General features: G+C 43.9%; 1 protein-coding gene across 1 annotated transcript in view; it reads left to right on the top strand.

Annotated features, from left to right (window-relative positions):
• RNF32 (ring finger protein 32) overlaps positions 1-19,370 on the top strand; it is a 44,043-nt gene that overhangs the window by 10,643 nt on the left and 14,030 nt on the right. Inside the window, exons 4-7 of the mRNA XM_065400141.1 lie at positions 9,143-9,285; positions 11,485-11,517; positions 12,008-12,132; positions 12,342-12,450. Coding sequence (XP_065256213.1) covers positions 9,143-9,285; positions 11,485-11,517; positions 12,008-12,132; positions 12,342-12,450 — 410 coding nt within the window. The remainder of the gene's footprint in view (positions 1-9,142; positions 9,286-11,484; positions 11,518-12,007; positions 12,133-12,341; positions 12,451-19,370) is intronic.

Raw genomic sequence — 19,370 nt, 5'->3', positions numbered from 1 at the left:
TGGGTATTGTTGGTTGGAGTGGTGCCTGCTCCTGTAGGAGACGTATGACTCCACCTCAGAATCCGACTCCAAGGAGTCACTTCTCAGCGACCAGGGTGAGGCGATGCCAACTGGTGTCGGTGAACGGTGCCGGGAGGAAGGAGATGGACACTGCACCTTTTGACGGCACCTGGGGTCTTGGTGATGTAAAGGTCCTCGCCTCCGGTGCTGCCGCAGTCAGCTCCTGAGTGGCAAGGGATGGCGGTACCAGGAGTGACAGCAACTCCCTCGCTGCCTCTAATGCCTCCAGCATGGACGGAAGCACCAGGGCTGTCAAACTCTGGTGTCTCTTCCTTGGTGGAAAGTCCAACGGCGCCCTTACCGGGGCCAGAGTCAACGGTACTGTGTGCACCGCTGGCATTTCCGAGTGGCCCAACACAGATCACACTCTGTCAGTATCTCTATGCCCTGCAGACCTTGGGGTTGGGTATCTCCCCTGATCAGTTTTTCTCTGCTTCTTTCTTGGCACCGGCAATAGAGAGCGGTGCTGAGAATCCCATGCTGGCGTTGTTGTCCTCGGCATTGAGGATGAGTGTCGGTGCCAGGCCATAGACACAGAGTCTTTTCTTGGCTCCAGAGAAGTGGAACAGCGCTGCACCTCCTTTACAGACTCTGGGGCACTTCTCACTGAAGCCGAAGTACTTGGTGCCGAGTCAATGTGACTCAGCTCCGAAGCGCTGCCTCCATAAGGAGGTACTTGAGTCTGGTGTCCCTGTCCTCCTTAATTCTGGGCCTGAAGCCCTTGCAAATCCTGCAACACTCCTGCATGTGGGCCTCCCCCAGATGCTTGAGGCAGCTGGAATGTGGGTGACTAACCAGTATTGGCTGATGGCATGACACACACGGCTTGAATCCTGGGGACCGAGACATACCCCAGCACGATGGAAGTTCTATCCCTGCTAAATGGAGTCTACTACCAACTATACTAACTAACAAACTCGAAGAGAAGAACTATTTACAGATAGTCAACAAAATCCACTGAGAGAGATACTTGCAGGAAAATGCAAGGAAGAGCAGCAGTTCCAGCGACCGTCATGGGTGGTAAGAAGGAACTGAGGTGGGGGTGGAGCCCTATATACCAGCACTGTGAGGACACAACTTCAGGGAGCACCAGAGCCAACCTGACAAATATCACTGAGAGAAAAACTTTTCCGGTGGTGGTGTTCAGGGCAAGCACAAACCTACATTGTAATGGACATGAGCAAGCACTCAAAGAAGAAATATTTTTTTATTAGAATACAATTTTACAGTGGCAATAAACATTGCTATAAAAATGCAGCAAGTATATTAGCAGACTAACAGCCATGATGTCTTTCTCAACCATTAGTTTCAGAGATCCCCTTGCTAAAGGATTCTACAGCATTCTTACCATGAAACATTTGTTTTGGTTTCCCTCTCTTTCCCCCCATAGACGCCGACATCGTGGGCGCTCAAGGGCTGGAGCACCCATGAAAAAAATTAGCAGGTGCTTAACACCCACTGGCTGCCAGCTCCCCCACTCCCTCCCCAGCACCTCCTGCCCACCAGAGGCCGCACTGATCAACTCCTCCCCCTCCCTCCCAGCGCCTACTGCCCACTGCAGTCAGCTGTTTCGTGGTGTGCAGGAGGCTCTGGGAGGAAGGGGGAGGGGTGTGAATGGGTCATGCTCAGGGGAGAGGGCAAAACTGGGTGGGAAGAGACAGGACAGAGGTGGAGACTTGGGAGAAAGGGTGGGGCGTGGGCGGAGCCTAGGGCAGAGCGGGGGTGGGAAGACGCAGGATGGCATGGGGGCTTTGGGGGTAGGGGGCGGGTGGGGGTGGGACCTGGGGTGGAGTGGGGGGGGCTGAGCACCCCCGGGGCCTATGCTTCCCCCTCCCCCCAAAACCTCTTGACTAGACTTTTTAAAAAAGACACAGACCTTCCCCATCAAGATCTTACAGTATAGTGAGATAAATACTGCTCATTATGATTTACTCTCTTTTTGTGGAAATGCCCAAGGGCCCCAGTGAAGATCACATTGCCATTGGGGTAGCTGCTGTGCAGACACACATGCCCGTACTTTAAAGAATTTACAATTCAAGGCCCTGATTCTTCAAAGAAAACTACACAAAATCAATGGGACTCCGTACCGGCACAATGGTCTGCCTGTATGGAATCAGTTGCAAGGTCAGGCCCTAATTTCATAGAATAGTAGAAATGTAGAGCTGGAAGGGACCTTGAGAAATCATTCAGTTCAGCCCCTTGCACTAAGGCAGGACCAGCTAAACCTAGACCATCTCTGACAGGTGTTTGTCCAATCTGTTCTTAAAAACCTCCCTGCGAAACTTATTCCAGAGCTTAACTACCCTTATAGTTAGAAAGTTGTTCCTAATATCTAACCTAAATCTCCCTTTCTGTAGTTTAAGCCTGTTACTTCTTGTGCTACCTTCAGTGGACATGGAGAACCATTGATTGCCATCCTCTTTATAACAGCCTTTAACATATTTGAAGATTCATCAGCTCCCCGCAGTCTTCTTTTTTCAAGACTAAACATGCCCAGTTTTTTTAACTTTTTCTCAGAAGTCAACTTTTCTGCGCTTTTTATCATTTTTGTTGCTTTCCCCTGGACTCTCTCCAATTTGTCCACATCTTTCCTAGTGTGATGCTCAGAATTGGACACTAATCCCCTGATCCTTTTCAGCAGTAATACTGCCTAGCCAGTTATTCCCCATTTTGTAATTGTGCATTTGATTTTTCTCTCTTTAGTGCAGTACTTTGCACCTGTCTTAACTGAATTTCATCTTGTTAATTTCCGACCAATTCTCTAGTTTGTCAAGATTGTTTTGAATTCTAATTCTATCCTCCCATCTCCTTCAGAGGAGGTTCATCAATGCAGCAAAGATTATCAACCCTTCCATGATGCACACTTCCCCTACCTGGAAATGTAACAACTGTGCAAACCTTAACAAGTTGCCCTTTTGAGCACTTTAGGGAGGTATGTCTCTTCTTCCTTTCAGTTAAAATTGCCTTCCTAGTAGGGCTGTCGATTAATTACAGTTAACTCATGCGATTAACTCAAAAAAATTGATCGCGATTAATCGCAGGTTTAATCGCACTGTTAAACAATAGAATACCAATTGAAATTTATTAAATATTTTGGATTTTTTTCTACGTTTTCAAATATATTCTAGTCTGTGTTGTAATTGAAATCAAAGTATATATATATATTTATTACAAATATTTGCACTGTAAAAATGATAAAAGAAATAGTATTTTTCAAATGACCTCATACAAGTAGTGTAGTGCAATCTCTTTGCTGTGAAAGTGCAACTTACAAATGTAGATTTTTTGTTGTTGCATAACTGCCCTCAAAAACAAAACAATGTAAAACTTCAGAGCCTACAAGTCCACTCAGTCCTACTTCTTGTTCAGCCAATTGCTAAGAGAAACAAGTTTGTTTACATTTACAGGAGATAATGCTGCCCACTTCTTATTTACAATGTCACCAGAAAGTGAGAACAGGCATTTGCATGGCACTTTTATAGCCGGCATTGCAAGATATTTACGTGCCAGATATGCTAAACATTCATATGCCCCTTCATACTTCAGCCACCATTCCAGAGGACATGCTCCCATGCTGATGACGCTCATTAAAAAAATAATATGTTAATTAAATTTGTGACTGAACTGCTTGGAGGAGAATTGTATGTCCCCTGCTCTATTTTACCCGCATTCTGCTATATATTTCTTGTTATAGGAGTCTCAGATGATGACTCAGCACATGTTGTTCATTTTAAGAACACTTTCACTGGAGATTTGACAAAATGCTAAGAAGGTACCAGTGTGAGATTTCTAAAGATAGCTACAGCACTCAACCCAAGGCTTAAGAATCTGAAGTGCCTTCCAAAATCTGAGAGGGACGAGATGTGGAACATATTTTCAGAAGTCTTAAAAGAGCAACACTCCGATGCAGAAACTACAGAACCCGAACCGCCAGAAAAGAAAATCAACCTTCTGTTTGTGGCATCTGACTCAGATAATGAAAATGAACATGCATCGGTCCGCACTGCTTTGGATTGTTATCAAGCAGAACTTGTCATCAGCATGGACACAAGTCCCCTGGAATGGTGGTTGAAGCATGAAGGGACATATGAATCTTTAGCACATCTGGCATGGAAATATCTTGCGACGCCGGCTACAGCAGTGCCATGAGAACACCTGTTCTCACTTTCAGGTGACATTGTAAACAAGAAGCGGGCAGCATTATCTCCTGCAAATACAAACAAGTTTGTTTACCTGAGTGATTGGTTGAACAAGAAGTAGGACTGAGTGGACTTGCAGACTCTAAAATTTTACATTGTTTAATTTTTGAATGCAGTTTTTTTTTTTTACATAATTCTACATTTGTAAGTTCAACTTCCATGATAACGAGATTGCACTACAGTTCTTGTATTAGGTGAACTGAAAAATACTATTTTTTGTTTTTTATAGTGCAAATACTTGTAATCAAAAATAAATATAAAGTGAGCATTGTACACTTTGTTTTCTGTGTTGTAATTGAAATCAATATATTTGAAAATGTAGAAAACATCCAAAAATATTTAAATAAATGCTATTCTCTTATTGTTTAACAGTGCAATTAATCACGATTAATTTTTTTAATCGCTTGACAGCCCTACTTCCTAGTAAAATCATTTCTGCCCTCAGGATGTCAGAGTCAGGAGTTCTCCCTATGACAGAATACTGCTTATTTTGCCCAGAAAAGGCAGTTCTCAGAACTATGCCTCACTTCACTCACAGATCAAGCTACTTTGTTTGTACACCATGAGAACTGGCACTAATATTTCTGTCCTAATCTCTTGTACAGTATGGCGAAAGATGGCCCAGTGGTGAGGGTGCTAGCTTAGGATGCTGGTTCAGTTCCCTGCTCTGCCCCTGACTTCTTTTATGACCTTTGAGAAGTCAATCTCTCTATGCCTCAGTGCCCTTTCTGGAAAACGAGGCTATAGTACCCTCCTACTTCTTAAGGGCGATGAGGATAAATACACTGACGATTGTGAGGTATTCTGTTATTGCGGCAATAGGGGCTGGTCGGATATTGCTGAAAATAAATTAAAAAGTCTACTGTACTGTCCCCTTTCACTGAAGATGCAGAGGTAAAAATACCTCAAAATTCGCCTAATTGAGATGGATTAAGGGCTGCATTGTCAAAGATTATAAGGTGTGTTCGTGAAATCTGCACTCAGAGTCACAGTTTATACCAGGAATGAGAAAACCTGAACAGATTTGCAAGGCATCCATATAGCCAAGTCCACATATATTTAGCAAGCACTACAAGTTGGCTTTTCATTTGGCACAAGGCATGGTTTATCTAACATGCTGTGGGAGCCAAATACAAATAAAATAATGTGATTATGGACCTGCAGAAAGTTATTTCTACTCTATCTGGTTCAAACTTTTATTTTTGATCCCTATTCCTGCCGATGCATGGCTGTCTCCACTAACCATATCAATGAAGGATAGCTGGACATGTCATTTGACTGAGAAAAGTACAACTTACCTGTTAAATTCTTCTCTCCTAAATGGCATGCTAAGAAATCTGACCCACCGTGTCTTAAGAGACATTTTTAAAATATGTATTTGTTTAAAAGGGAAAGTTTTATATTTGATTAAAAGTGTAATGGTGTTTGTTTGAGTGTTATCCCAGAACTATATGCATTTCTCTACAGGTGTATGTGAACCTAATTTTTCAGCTTTGGAGGTTTTCCTCTGACTACATGGCATGAGTGAGTCATTTTAGCACTTTATCATATGATCCCCAGCTCTAGTCCACCCCTGTAACTATTCAATGGGATCCAACCTTTCAGAGAAGAATTGCAGGGTATGCCACCTAAGAAAAAAAGAAATTAGCCCTTAAATTAATTTTTTTTCATTATATTGTCCTGTAATTTCTTTAAGCCTTAGAATAGAATCATAGAATATTAGGGTTGGAAGAGACCTGAGGAGGTCATCTAGTCCAATCCCCTGCTCAAAGCAAGACCAACACCAACTAAATCATCCCAGCCAGGGCTTTGTCAAGCCGGGCCTTAAAAACTTCTAAGGATGGAGATTCCACCACCTCCCTAGGTAACCTATTCCAGTGCTTCACCACCCTCCTAGTGAAATAGTGTTTCCTAATATCCAACCTAGACCTCTCCCACTGCAACTTGAGACCATTGCTTCTTGTTCTGTCATCTGCCGCCACTGAGAACAGCCTAGCTCCATCCTCTTTGGAACCCCCCTTCAGGTAGTTGAAGGATGCTATCAAATCCCCCCTCACTCTTCTCTTCTGCAGACTAAATAACCCCGGTTCCCTCAGCCTCTCCTCGTAAGTCATGTGCCCCAGCCCCCTAATCATTTTCATTGCCCTCTGCTGGACTCTCTCCAATTTGTCCACGTCCCTTCTGTAGTGGGGGGACCAAAACTGGACACAATACTCCAGGTGTGGCCTCACCAGTGCCGAATAGAGTGGAAGAATCACTTCCCTCAATCTGCAACAAGGGCACACCGCTGACTCATATCAGCTTCTCGTCCACTGTAATCCCCAGGTCCTTTTCTGCAGAATTGCGCTTAGCCAGTTGGTCCCCAGCCTGTAGTGGTGCATGGGATTCTTCCTTCTAAGTGCAGGACTCTGCACTTGTCCTTGTTGAACCTCATCAGATTTCTTTTGGCCCAATCCTCCAATTTGTCTAGGTCAGTGCTTCTCAAAGCTGGTCCGCAGCTTGTTCAGGGAAAGCCCCTGGTGGTCCGGGCCAGTTTGTTTACCTGCCGCATCCGCAGGTTCGGCCGATCGCGGCTCCCACTGGCCGCGGTTCGCCACTCCAGGCCAATGGGGGCTGCAGGAAGGGCAGCCAGCACATCCCTCGGCCCGCGCCGTTTCCCTCAGCCCCCATTGGCCTGGAGCGCCAAACCGCGGCCAGTGGGAGCCGCGATCGGCCGAACCTGCGGACGCAGCAGGTAAACAAACCGGCCCGGACTGCCAGGGGCTTTCCCTGAATAAGTGGCGGCCCAACTTTGAGAAGCACTGGTCTAGGTCGCTCTGGACCCTATCCATACCCTCCAGCATATCTACCTCTCCCCCCAGCTTAGTGTCATCTGCGAACTTGCTGAGGGTGCAATTCATCCCATCATCCAGATCATTAATAAAGATGTTGAACAAAACCGGCCCCAGGATCGACCCCAGGGCACTCTGCTTGATACCGGCTGCCAACTAGACATCGAGCTGTTGATCACTACCCGTTGAGCCCGACAATCTAACCAGCTTTCTATCCACCTTATAGTCCATTCATCCAATCCATATTACTTTAACTTCATTTGTTTGATTTCAGAAAAAAATCACAGAAGACGTTTTTCATTGATACGCATTAGAAACAGACATCTCTGCTCTTTTTCTTTAGTATAAAGACAAATGGGCTGAATCGTCAGCTGCACCTTTCCACCTCCCCCAGTCCCAGGGCTGGATGGGGGCCAAAATGGGTGGTGCTAAAGCCAGCTTTGTACTGTCTAAGGATTCCTCCGTGTGAAATGGAATCCTGAGCTGACCATGTAGACTTGTTTTAAGGTGAACCACCTTTTTCCTCCCTTTGACTCTCCTCAAACCTTCCCCTCTCTCCTGCCTCCAGTTCCCTCTCCACACAGGATCTTACTGACTTTTTCAGAGAGAAAGTCAAGAATACCCAGTGTGGCCTCCTCTCTCCCTGTCTTCCCTCCCACTTTCTTTTTATTCTTCCATTTCAGAGAGAAATTTCCTATTTCCTCCCCTCCTGTAACCCTTTCCCCTGCACCAGTGACGCCCTCTCATCCCAACTTCTTGATATCCCTACTCCCCATGCCCCTCTCCTCGGCCTCTCACTTTCCTCAGGCTCCTTTCTTTCACACTACAAGCATGCTTTAGTCTTTCCCATATTGCCTTACCACACCTGCCTCTACAACTACTATCTCATCTTCCCTTCATCTCTAAACTCACCGAATGTTCTGTCTACATCTGCTATTTGGAGTTCCTTTCCTCCATTTCCATCATAGATTCTCTCCAGTCTGCCTTCTGCCATCTTCTAAAATGGTTCCCAAAGTCTATAATAATCTCTTCCTGGCCAAAGTTTAGAATTAGTACTCCATCCACATCCTCCTTGACCTGTCAGCTGCCTGTAGTGCTGTAGACCATGCTCCTTTTTCTTGAAAATTTGCCCTCTTTTGGCTTTCATGACTCTTACGTCTCCTGATTCTTGTCTTGTTTTTAATCGCTCTTTTAGTATTTTGTTCAGAGGTTCCTCCTTGTGACACCTCCAGCTTTCTGTATGGGTCCCAAGTAGCTCCACGCTCAACCCCTCCTCTTCTGTCTATACAACATCTCTGGGTGATCTCATTCGCAAATGTGAGTTCAGGTATCATTTCTGTGCTGACTATTCACATATCTAGCTCTCCACTCCTGTTCAAACTAAAATTTCATCCAGTCTTCCTGACATTTCCCTGTAGATATCAAGCCATGGGCTTCAGCTCAGTATGCCCATAAGAGAGCTCTTACTCTTTTCTCTGCAAGCCCTCCTTCCTCTCAGTCACTATGGACTGCACCCCTATTGTCCCATCACTCAGGCCAGTAAACTAAGCATCATGTTTGACTCCCCCTCAACTGGATCTCCATATACGTTAATATACTTGTGTATAAAAACACTCCAATTTTTTGTATTGAAGGTTTTGAAAGTACACTGTGTTTTTTATATGAGGCACTATGCATTTAAGTTTAATAACCCTTAAGTAGCTATTAACAGATAAGGAAATGCATATTACCTGAATGTAAACAATTTAAATGAAAAAACATGTTTCTGCTTCAACCTTATACATTGAACAAGGCCCAGTTCTGATGGGTGCTAAACACCTCATGCCTGGTGGTAAGCATGCCCAACTACCATTGGTTTGAGTGGGAGCTGAGTGCTTTCAGCACATTGCAGAATCAGGTCTGTAGTGAATACTCCATGATAGGTTGGAATGTAGTTTGGTTATGAATTTGTATACAGTATTTTTAAATAGATACATAGCAATGAGGTTTATGTGAAGAAAAATTTAATCCTGTAGAAGTATCAATGTGTGTCTTTTCCCCCCCCCACTGTAGCTCAGAAATTGGGCTTAGTTGAGCCTCCTTCCTTGCCACTAACAGCAGAAGAGTGGGATAAAGTAAAGCAAAGATCTATAAAACAGGGAGATTCAGTGCAACCTTGTGCAATATGTAGGGAAGAATTTGCACTTCAACCACAGGTACATTTATAACTTTTGGAGTGTATTCTGCACAAAAACATTCTTTAAACAGTTATTCACTTATTATTAGTTATTCATTTCCCAAAGTTATGGTTATACTAGAAAATTGTAGTTGGAACAAGAGGAAAAAATGAGAGATTCCAACTTGAGATATTTGCTGACTTAATGAGCCTGTTGTGTAACTTATTTTTCTACAATTATTCATTTGCTGTATTTCCATTTTACTTTAGTTTATGTGAATTTGGTACTTGTGGAATGAACTGGATTGACAGAACTAAAGTTTAAAGACTATGAAGGGCATCTTGTTAAGGCAGTTTATGTTGTCTGCTGGTACCAGAAGAGGTAGAAGCCAATTATTGTTAGAAATCTTCTTGATGAACCTCAGTAACAGACCTGTCAGACAGGAAAGAGCAATAGCTTCAGATGAGGCCATTTTAACACAGTTTTGTAGCTAACAAATATCTGGTAGTCAGGAGAAAACCCCATATCCACATATGGATAAGGGGATTCTATTGAGCATGCTCAGTGAAATCCCTAGATGTCACTCAAATATCTGATTGCCTGTCCAACCATTATATGGCCAGATCTGAAGCTGCTCTGGAGAGAGATGTGGTATAGAATGCTTAATAGCTGCTGAAAATATTACTCTAGGGGGGAAAACTAATAGACCTCTATATCTAGTCCTGCAAAACTTCCATAGGTCTGTGCCCACTTGGGGTTTGAGCCAAAGTGGCTAAGGCCTTAACCTTAGTTCATCATTATTATTGTACAGTAGTTATTGATTGTGCAATTTACTTTTAAAAAAAAGTCTTATTTCTCTTATTTTCTTGTGATGCTAGTTTTAAAAAAATAGTTCTTTAGTTATTTTTGTCCACAGAGTGAACCTGTTGTGTCCCCAATACAAATTGGTCATTTAGTCACAATTTCTGAGGGCATGTCTGCATTTTACCTTGATGGTTTTATACATCAAATATGTGCAGTGTAAGCATAATTGCATTAAACATTTTATTAATATTCCCTCATGTATAATTTTAGAATTACTTAAACAAAAAGGACAAGTAACTAGCTAAAGATGAGTGTGTTCTTTAGACAGGTGTTAATGTAATTAGGAGGAGAAAACCATTATTCAAAGTTGCTTGTAAGTTTCTTTCTGCATTTTGGAGTATTTTTCTGCTTTGTTTGTTGAACTGGGGTGGGGGCAGTGGGTGGGTTGAAATTTCAGTTTTTGAGGTGGATTATTTATTTTTTCCCCTTTTACCACATTGCTACCTATTTAAAGAAAGTATAAAATTGCACAAAGACAGGTGGGATGGCCTTGAAGAACAAGGCTGTTCTGCCAAACTCAGGCAGTCTGGCTACCCTTTAGGTCTAAGTTTTAACTAGAGAGAGCAAAAGACAGCACTCATGAAAAGGTTACTTTAGATTTGGCACAAAAAAGGGAAATGTCTCTGGAATTCTTTTTGTCCTGCATGTTTCATTAAATGTCCTCCCTCAAGGGAAAAAAGCCACTGTATCTGAAAGCTTTTCCTTTAGCTGGCTGTTTAGCCATTAATCCTTTTGTGTTTGCCAGCTCAGTAATGCACAGTACTTATTCTAGTTTCACTCCTTCCCCAGTTTTTCCTTCCACTAAGGACCAACTGCCTTTTTTGTCTAATGCTGTACCTTTTGTCAGAATAGAGATCACTACCATTTGATAGGAGTTTGGGTCAGAAAAAGGTGAAGTTTGCATGAAGCTTGTGAGCACACTTTCTCTGAGAAGACTTTGTGTGCTGCATATCACTTATTGAAATTTAACTGTTTTCTGGGGGAGGGGCGAATCAGTTTTTATTTTAAATATATTTTCTCTTGTCATTTGGCATTTTATGGCTCCTCCTTCGCCCCATTTGCTATGGGCATTTCTATATGAAGCAGTTTAAAACTAATGAATGACCATTTTGTTTCTTTGAGCTGTACTTTATTTTTCTAGTTGCTTCCTACAGCAGTTTTTTATGCTGTTCATTTATATTTCTCTTTTTAGAATAAAAATTGCAAATATTTAAACTTCATTTTCAATAGAAGTCTTTTGCAATACTACCAACAAGCAGGATTGTTAACCTTTCTACATTCAGATTTTTTCTTTTACTTCATGTATTTTTGGTGTTCAGCTTTTAAACTAGTTTAAACTTCAAGCTGTTCTTGTTTTTTTTCTGTGAACAATAGGTGCTGCTTTCATGTTCCCATGTATTTCACAGAGTGAGTAGACCCTGTTTTAACTATTAAAGCATGCAATACAGCATTCTTGTAATTTAAATATTCTAAATCTACTGTAAGCACAATTTCTGGTTTTGCAAGAAGGCATTTTGACTCAATATCATTTACTGTTAGAAACATAATTTACAGATATTATTCCTGTTTTACAATGTTACATTTTGCATACAAGGGAAACCCACATATGTTTGTATACGGATTACTAATTATGTACATCGAAGTGACAGATAGCTTAATTCATAATATTTGACTCCATGTAAGTCTAAAAAGATTTATCATCCATTTTCTTATTTCCAGTAGTTTGATATAAATGTATATTCTTGTAAATATATGCTATTTTGAATTCATGAAAGAGCAAAAAATGTTCACTTAGTGTAATCTAAAGTGAATCTGGTTTATTTATGAAGAAAAATTAACATTACATCTACAAATTATAAGTGACTACTTACATTTTAAAATGATAATATTTTTCTAGGCATGCCTGAAAGCTTTTGAAAAGTTTGCAGGTAAAAAGACCTGTCCTTTGTGTAGAAAGAAGCAGTATCAGACCAGAGTAATACATGATGGGGCGCGTCTGTTTAAAATAAAGTGTATTACGAGGTAAGGATTACTTCCAATAGAGCTGTTGTCGCTGAACATTTATTTTGCTGTATTGCTCCAAGTTACATACTGAAAATTCAGCACTGGTGGATGCACAGTAAATATTTAAGTGTTTGAAAATTTTCAAATGGTTATGTTTCAGGTAATTATTTTGTTCTCTTTAAATTTATGTTTGCATTTGTTGAACATCGACATTTTCTTTTCAACAGAATCCAAGCTTGCTGGAGAGGGTATATTGTTAGAAAATGGTATAAAAATTTGAGAAAAACAGTACCTCCGCAAGATAGCAAATTAAGAAAAAAATTCTTTGAAGCAAAGGTATGTTGCATTTGTTTCTTCAGTCTCAGTTAATGTTCTATTCTTTCCTAGCCTTCCATTAAATCAAACATTCTCAAAGCCTCAGTCAGTCCCTTTCTAGGGGCAAAGAGTGACAAACACTCTAATATAGCTTAGGGCTGTATTTTACATAAGGCCTAACCAGAGGTGGGCAAACTTTTTGTCCTGAGGGCCACCTCTGGGTATGGAAATTGTATGGCAGGCGAGGAATGCTCACATAATTGGGGGTTGGGGTTCGGGAGGGGTTCCGGGCTCTGGGGTGGGGCCAGAAATGAGGAGTTCAAGGTGCGGGAGGGAGCCCCAGGCTGGGGCAGGGGGCTGCGGTGCGGGTGGTGATGGTGATGGCTCTGGCGGGGGGTGCGAGCTCTGGGATGGGGCTGAGAAAGAGGGGTTAGGGGTATAGGAGTTTACTCTAGGCTGGGACAGAGGGCAGGAGGGGTATCAGGGCTGGGGCAGGGGGTTGGGGTGCAGTCTCCGGGCGGCCCTTACCTCAAGCAGCTCCTGGAAGCAGCGGCATGTCCCCCTCTCTGGCTCCTACGTGGTGGCGCAGCCAGGTGGATCTGCGTGCTGCCCCGTCCGCATGCGCTGCCCCTGCAGCTTCCATTGGCCGTCATTCCCGGGCGTTGCAGGGGCAGCACTTGGGCGGAGACAGCGTGTGGAGCCTCCTGGCTGCCCCTACGCATAGGAGCTGGAGGGGGAACATGCTGCTGCTTCTGGGAGCCACATGGAGCCATGGCACACACGGAGCAGGGCATGCCCCAGACCTCGCTCTCCAGCAGGAGCTCTAGGGCCGGATTAAAACATCTGAAGGGTGGATGCAGCCTCCGGGCCGTAGTTTGCCCACCCCTGGCCTAACCTGTGCTTACGCCAATAACAGTATTTCTTTTCTTTTTGTTTTGGATTTTTCTTTCCCTTTTTCACAAATCCCAGGAATCTGTTTTTCCTGTAGAAGTACACATTAAGCAGATACGGTAGTAAAAGAAATGAATCGTAGATTTTGTTATTAGTCATTGGTCTTTCATAACTACTCCAAAACTTGGACTGGATGGTCCAATTCCAGAACACTCTTACACATCCTCCAAATCCAGCTCAGAAGTGAGAACATAATCACTTTGGGGCTCTCTCCCTATAGAACAAAAAGTAGAAATGAGGCCAGTTCTTCGAGTAGTGTCTCTATGGAGGCTCCACTTCCATAGTGTGCATGCTTCTTTGATTGGAAATTTTTGGCATCAGTGTCCGTTTGGCGTGTGCATACACCCTAGCTATCTTCGTGCCTCGTACTGAGAGTATATTGGACTGTGATGGACAAATTTCCCTCAGTTCCTTCTCAACCACCTTGCCCTGAGAAGGTGCATCCTCAGCATTCGCTTGCGATTTTACTTGTTAACTAGGTTTTTTTAGTCAGTTTTATTCTTTTGTGGTTTATACCTTTTATTGCTTTAGTTAGTTTAGTGTTCATTTCTTTTTTTCCCAGTTAGCCAAGGCTTTTGACTCCTGCTATACACACACGTTCTTCCCCCCTCCTCCTCCCCAATCCCTCTTGACAGTAAGGGAAGTTCTCAGCGAAGCCTGTTTTTGTTGGGGTATGCCTACATCTACAAGCTTCAAACCTTGCCTCATTTGCCGGGAGTCCTTCCCAGTTAGTGATCGCCATTCACACTGTATATGCCACCTTGGGGATATACACATGCCTGCTAATGTAAGTTCTGAACAACTTTCAAAAGTTGCTCTAGGAGGGGGGAGAGAGAGAAATAAAATTCCATCTTCTAATGGAAACTCCGCAAACAAACGTACCATCATCCTCTCCAGATGAAGCGGTTATGCCCCTATTGCCTGTTGCAGATGACTTCAAAACAGTTCTGGACTTGATGAAGAAAGTGGCAAACACTTTCCAAATTCCATTAGAAAAAAATCCAAAAGACCTGCCTGTGAATAAAGTGCAGTTGAAGCCTACCAACATGATTTAGCAAACCCCTGACACTGCCCCCGACAGCTCCAGAGGGCAGATAAAAAATGCTACTCCCGGCTGGGGCTCAGTGTCTTTATTTTCTCATTCCACCCCCAACACCCTAGGAGTGGGTGCAGTTAATGAATGGAACAGACTGCACCATTCAAAAGCTACCCCACACGACATAGACCAGAAGTGTTTGATTCACTTGGTTGCAAGAGTTATTTGTCTGCCTCCCAGCAGTTTAGAATTGTGAATTACCAGGTGATACTTACAAAACAGTCACATCAACTATGCCAAATTTAATTATCTTACTGAGCATTTCCCACAAGAACACAGGGAGCAATTTCAGGCTGTGACTGTGGAGGGACAGCTCGTGGGGAGGATGACTTTACAGGTGCCCGTTGACACAGCTGATAGCGCAGCTTGCTCCATCTCCACAGTCACGGTCATGTGCCATGCATCGTCACTGCAGTCCTCAGGCTTCCTGCGTAAGGTCCAAAATGCTGTAGAGGACCTCTCCTTCAATGGCCTCAAATTATTCAGTGAGCCCACAGATTAGTCCTTACATTCTTCTTCGAGCAGTGTCCCTGTGGGTACTCTGCATTCAGATGTGCACATGCCCATGGGCACTCTTGATTGGAGACTTTCATTAGCAGTGTCTTTGGCTCATGCCTGCACCCTAGACCTCCCTTGTGCTCCTAGACCCACTGCCACTCCAGTTCCTTTTCAAGACTGACTTGAGATGGAGCATTGCTGTGTCCGTTAGCTAGCTATGCAGCTTGCTACCTCGCTCACATCATCTTTTCTTTTGGCATTTTCTTCTATTTTTTGTTATTTAGCACGGTATGCACTTTGGGGGTTAGTTTCCCCCTTCCCTTCTTCATTTGCCCGATATGGGTCTTTTTCCCCCCACCCTCTCAAGTCTTGGTCCACAGACTCAAGTGCAGTTATGCCCAAGACCCCGGGATTCAAACCCTGCCAGACGTGCCATGGGTCTTTTCCCCTCAGCAATAGTCATTGAAGCTGCCTGCTCTGCCTGGGAGAGACTCATGTCCTCTCCACATGTGAGAGCTGCTCAGGTTCAGAAGCAGGTTCAAAAAAACTCCTGTTGATAGAGCACTCTCTGAGACTCGTGGGATCCAGTTCATCCCCTGTATCTTGGATCTAGTTGTTCAGAGCCCCGGTGACTGGCTCTGCTGTGACAATAAGCAAAAGACCCTGAGGGCCCTTCACAACCATCCAGACCCTCTAAGAAGAAGAGATACCATTCTCCAGAATGGGATAAGAGAAGTGGGAAAGTCATCTCCTCAGTCTAGGTCTCAGGAGACTTCATATCCTGATACGGGTAGCGCTGAGGCTCTCATCCCTTCCAGTTCCAAGATCATGGCACCAGCTAAGAAAACCATGCCATGTACCAAGAAAATGTCAGGTAAACAACTTATAACAGCATCAGCACTAGACTCATTGTCTTTGGAATACAAGGACTCCACAGCCAAGCTGAAATGGTCATTGGTACTGTCTTCTGTAGCCAAATGTGAAGGGCACACTGATCACAGTTCAGTACCACCCAACATACTGACTCCTGAGCGTCCCTATCTAGAGTCCCCGGTACCATCCAGGTTCCGATTCCATGAGGACATTGGAATCTTTGGAAGAGCCTGAATCACCGTTACTGAGGGGTGCCGAAAGACACACAGTGCGAGTATGATGGGGGCTAATTTAGCTACAACGAATCAGGAAAAAGATCTCGGAGTCATCGTGGATAGTTCTCTGAAGACGTCCACGCAGTGTGTAGAGGCGGTCAAAAAAGCAAACAGGATGTTAGGAATCATTAAAAAGGGGATAGAGAATAAGAAGGAGAATATATTATTGCCCTTATATAAATTGATGGTACACCCACATCTTGAATACTGTGTACAGATGTGGTCTCCTCATCTCAAAAAAGATATACTGGCACTAGAAAAGGTTCAGAGAAGGGCAACTAAAATGATTAGGGGTTTGGAATGGGTCCCATATGAGGAGAGATTAAAGAGGTTAGGACTTTTCAGCTTGAAAAGAGGAGACTAGGGGGATATGATAGAGGTATATAAAATCATGACTGATGTGGAGAAAGTAGATAAGGAAAAGTTATTTACTTATTCCCATAATACAAGAACTAGGGGTCACCAAATGAAATTAATAGGCAGCAGGTTTAAAACAAATAAAAGGAAGTTCTTCACACAGCGCACAGTCAACTTGTGGAACTCCTTACCTGAGGAGGTTGTGAAGGATAGGACTATAACAGCATTTAAGAGAGAACTGGATAAATTCATGGAGGTTAAGTCCATTAATGGCTATTAGCCAGGATGGGTAAGGAATGGTGTCCCTAGACTCTGTTTGTCAGAGGGTGGAGATGGATGGCAGGAGAGAGATCACTTGATTATTACCTGTTAGGTTCACTCCCTCTGGGGCATCTGGCATTGGCCACTGTTGGTAGACAGGATACTGGGCTGGATGGACCTTTGTTCTGACCCAGTACGGCCGTTCTTATACCAACTCACCTCCTGGAGCCTATTTAATGATGACTCAGTCTCTGGTACCAGTGTGGTCACCAGCCCCACACAATCTCTTTGAGGATACCAGTGCAATCTCAGGACCCTGTCCGGGCCCGAGTACCAACTTAACTACCAGGTACTCACTGAGGAGGAAATTCCCAGCAAGAGATATGCCTGGCAACCTTGGGAAGGACAACCTTGAAGCCCTGCCCCCTTCCCTTATTCCTCACCATGGTGGGCTTATTGGAACCCCTGGGCTTCTTAAGGTGACCTGTTCTACAGGGTCGCATCTTATGAATGCCCTCTTACAAGCAACAACTGCTGCGCTTGGATTCTGCTCCACAGGAGGATCTTATAGAGGAGCAAGGGCCAACTGAGGAAAAAGAAACACCACCTTTGACAAATCCTCCTCTTCTCCAGATGAAGTTGTCATGCATCCTCCATCATCCTATGTCAGTGATTTCAACACCTTATGAAACATATAGCGGAGACCTTGCAAATTTCATTGGAAGAAATACATGAACCCCAACATCCCCTGTTGTACATCCTTCTTACATCCCCTCAGGGAAAAATCATCTTGCCCATCCACAATACTCTGGTGGCCCCAGCATGTACGGTGTGGCAAACTCTAGCTAAAATACCACCAATGCATAAATGGGCTGACAAAAAATACTACAGCCCACCCAGAGGCTCGGAGTATATTTTTTCTAACACTCTGCACCCAACTCCCTAGTTGTCAAGGCTGTTAACAGAACAAGCGACATCAGACCTGCTCAGTTCCATCTGACAAGGAGCTAAAATGTCTGGACCTTCTAGGCTGCAAGAGCTACTTGTCAGCTCCTTTGAAGTTCAGAATAGCCAGTTATCAAGCCCTGATGGCAAAATTTGATTTTATCAACTGTTCAAAGTTTTCATCTTTTATTGAACACCTGCCTCGGGACCAGAAGGAGTGATTTCAAGCCCTCATAACAGAAGGCCAGACAATTGCCAAGGCATCTCTTCATGCTTCACTAGATGCCATCGATACAGCTGCATGTTGCATGGCTATTGCAGCAGTCATGCACTGAGCTTCTTGGCTGCAGTCCTGTAGCCTCCCCCTGGAGGTACAAAATACTTTTGAGTACCTTCCCTTCAAGAGGCCCAGGTTGTTTAGTGACACCATGGATAGTCCTTTCATTGATTTAAATACTCCTGGACAACACTATGATCTCTGGACATTTATACAGCTGCAACAAGGAGAAAATACAGTAGATCACAGACAGCTCAATGGTCTCACAAAGTCTGCTGTCAGCCCATGAGAGTGGCTGAACTCTCCAGGAAGAAGCCCAGGTTTGCTAAGAAAGGGCCATCTTATACAGCAATCTCCCAGTCAGTGACATCGTCAAAACAACTATTTTGACCCACTGGTTGAAGGTCACAAACTGTCTTCTGCTCCAGCTCCTACACTACATCTGTTCCCCCGCCACTTTTATGGGGATCATCTCTCCCATTTCCTACCTTTCTGGGAGCTCATCACCTCAGACAGATGGATCCTAAAGGTGATTTCTACATCCTACTCCATCCAGTTCAGCCCCCCCCCCCCCTTCTGAGACCCTTCTCACAAGGATCGCCCTCCTTCCCCTCTCCCTCCAAGTCTTTCACTGGACTTTCATTGTTGGCAGCAGGTCCACCTCCTCCCTATATACCCTTGTACTGGAGCGCAAAGGTATCTAGGGCTCAGGCACGGATCCACAGATGGTGCTGACAAGTCTTCAGTCAAGAGTGCACAGGTGCACACGTATCTTGAAGCTCTTGAAGAACTCCAGTTACTGTGCAAGGTAAGTAACCTCTTCTTCCTTGAAAGACTCTAGAATTACCCTTTGCTCGCTGGGTATATATACTCCTGCAAACAAAAAGTTTCAGTAGGTCTCAAACAACTCAGAGGTCCTGTCCACCCCCATTTTCCACCTCCCACATAGGACCTGAGCCACCTAAGAAAAGACCCAGACTACACAAAGGGAAAGCCTTCACCATTACAACCCCACTGACACAACAGGAATCATCTGTGAAGAGCTCCTTTGGATGTCTTGGAACACTCTCGTGATTCTGATCTGATACTGCACTATTCTGCTTAGCTTATTCTCTCATCTTTTGCAGATTGGCTCTCCCATTTCCACAATTCATGGGAGCAGATTTACCAACAGATGGGTATTCGAAGTTATAACATCAGGCTATTCCATCCACTTGCACTCTATGCCCCCCCCCCCTCACATTCCCCTTCCCTAGCCATTTCAGGGACCAATTTCTTAAGTCTCTTGTGAGATAGGAGATTCTGTCTCTTTTCTGCTTAGAAGCCATTGAACAAGTTCCCACTATACAAGGGAAGAGATTGTAATCCAAATATTTTCTCATTCCCAAAAAGAAGGGCGGGTGGAGAC

Source organism: Emys orbicularis, chromosome 2 (genome assembly GCF_028017835.1).
Source record: "Emys orbicularis isolate rEmyOrb1 chromosome 2, rEmyOrb1.hap1, whole genome shotgun sequence".
In the NCBI taxonomy this organism is placed as follows: Eukaryota; Metazoa; Chordata; order Testudines; family Emydidae; genus Emys; species Emys orbicularis.
The sequence above is the reverse complement of the archived record's forward strand: the minus strand, read 5'-3'. Positions and strand labels throughout refer to the sequence as shown.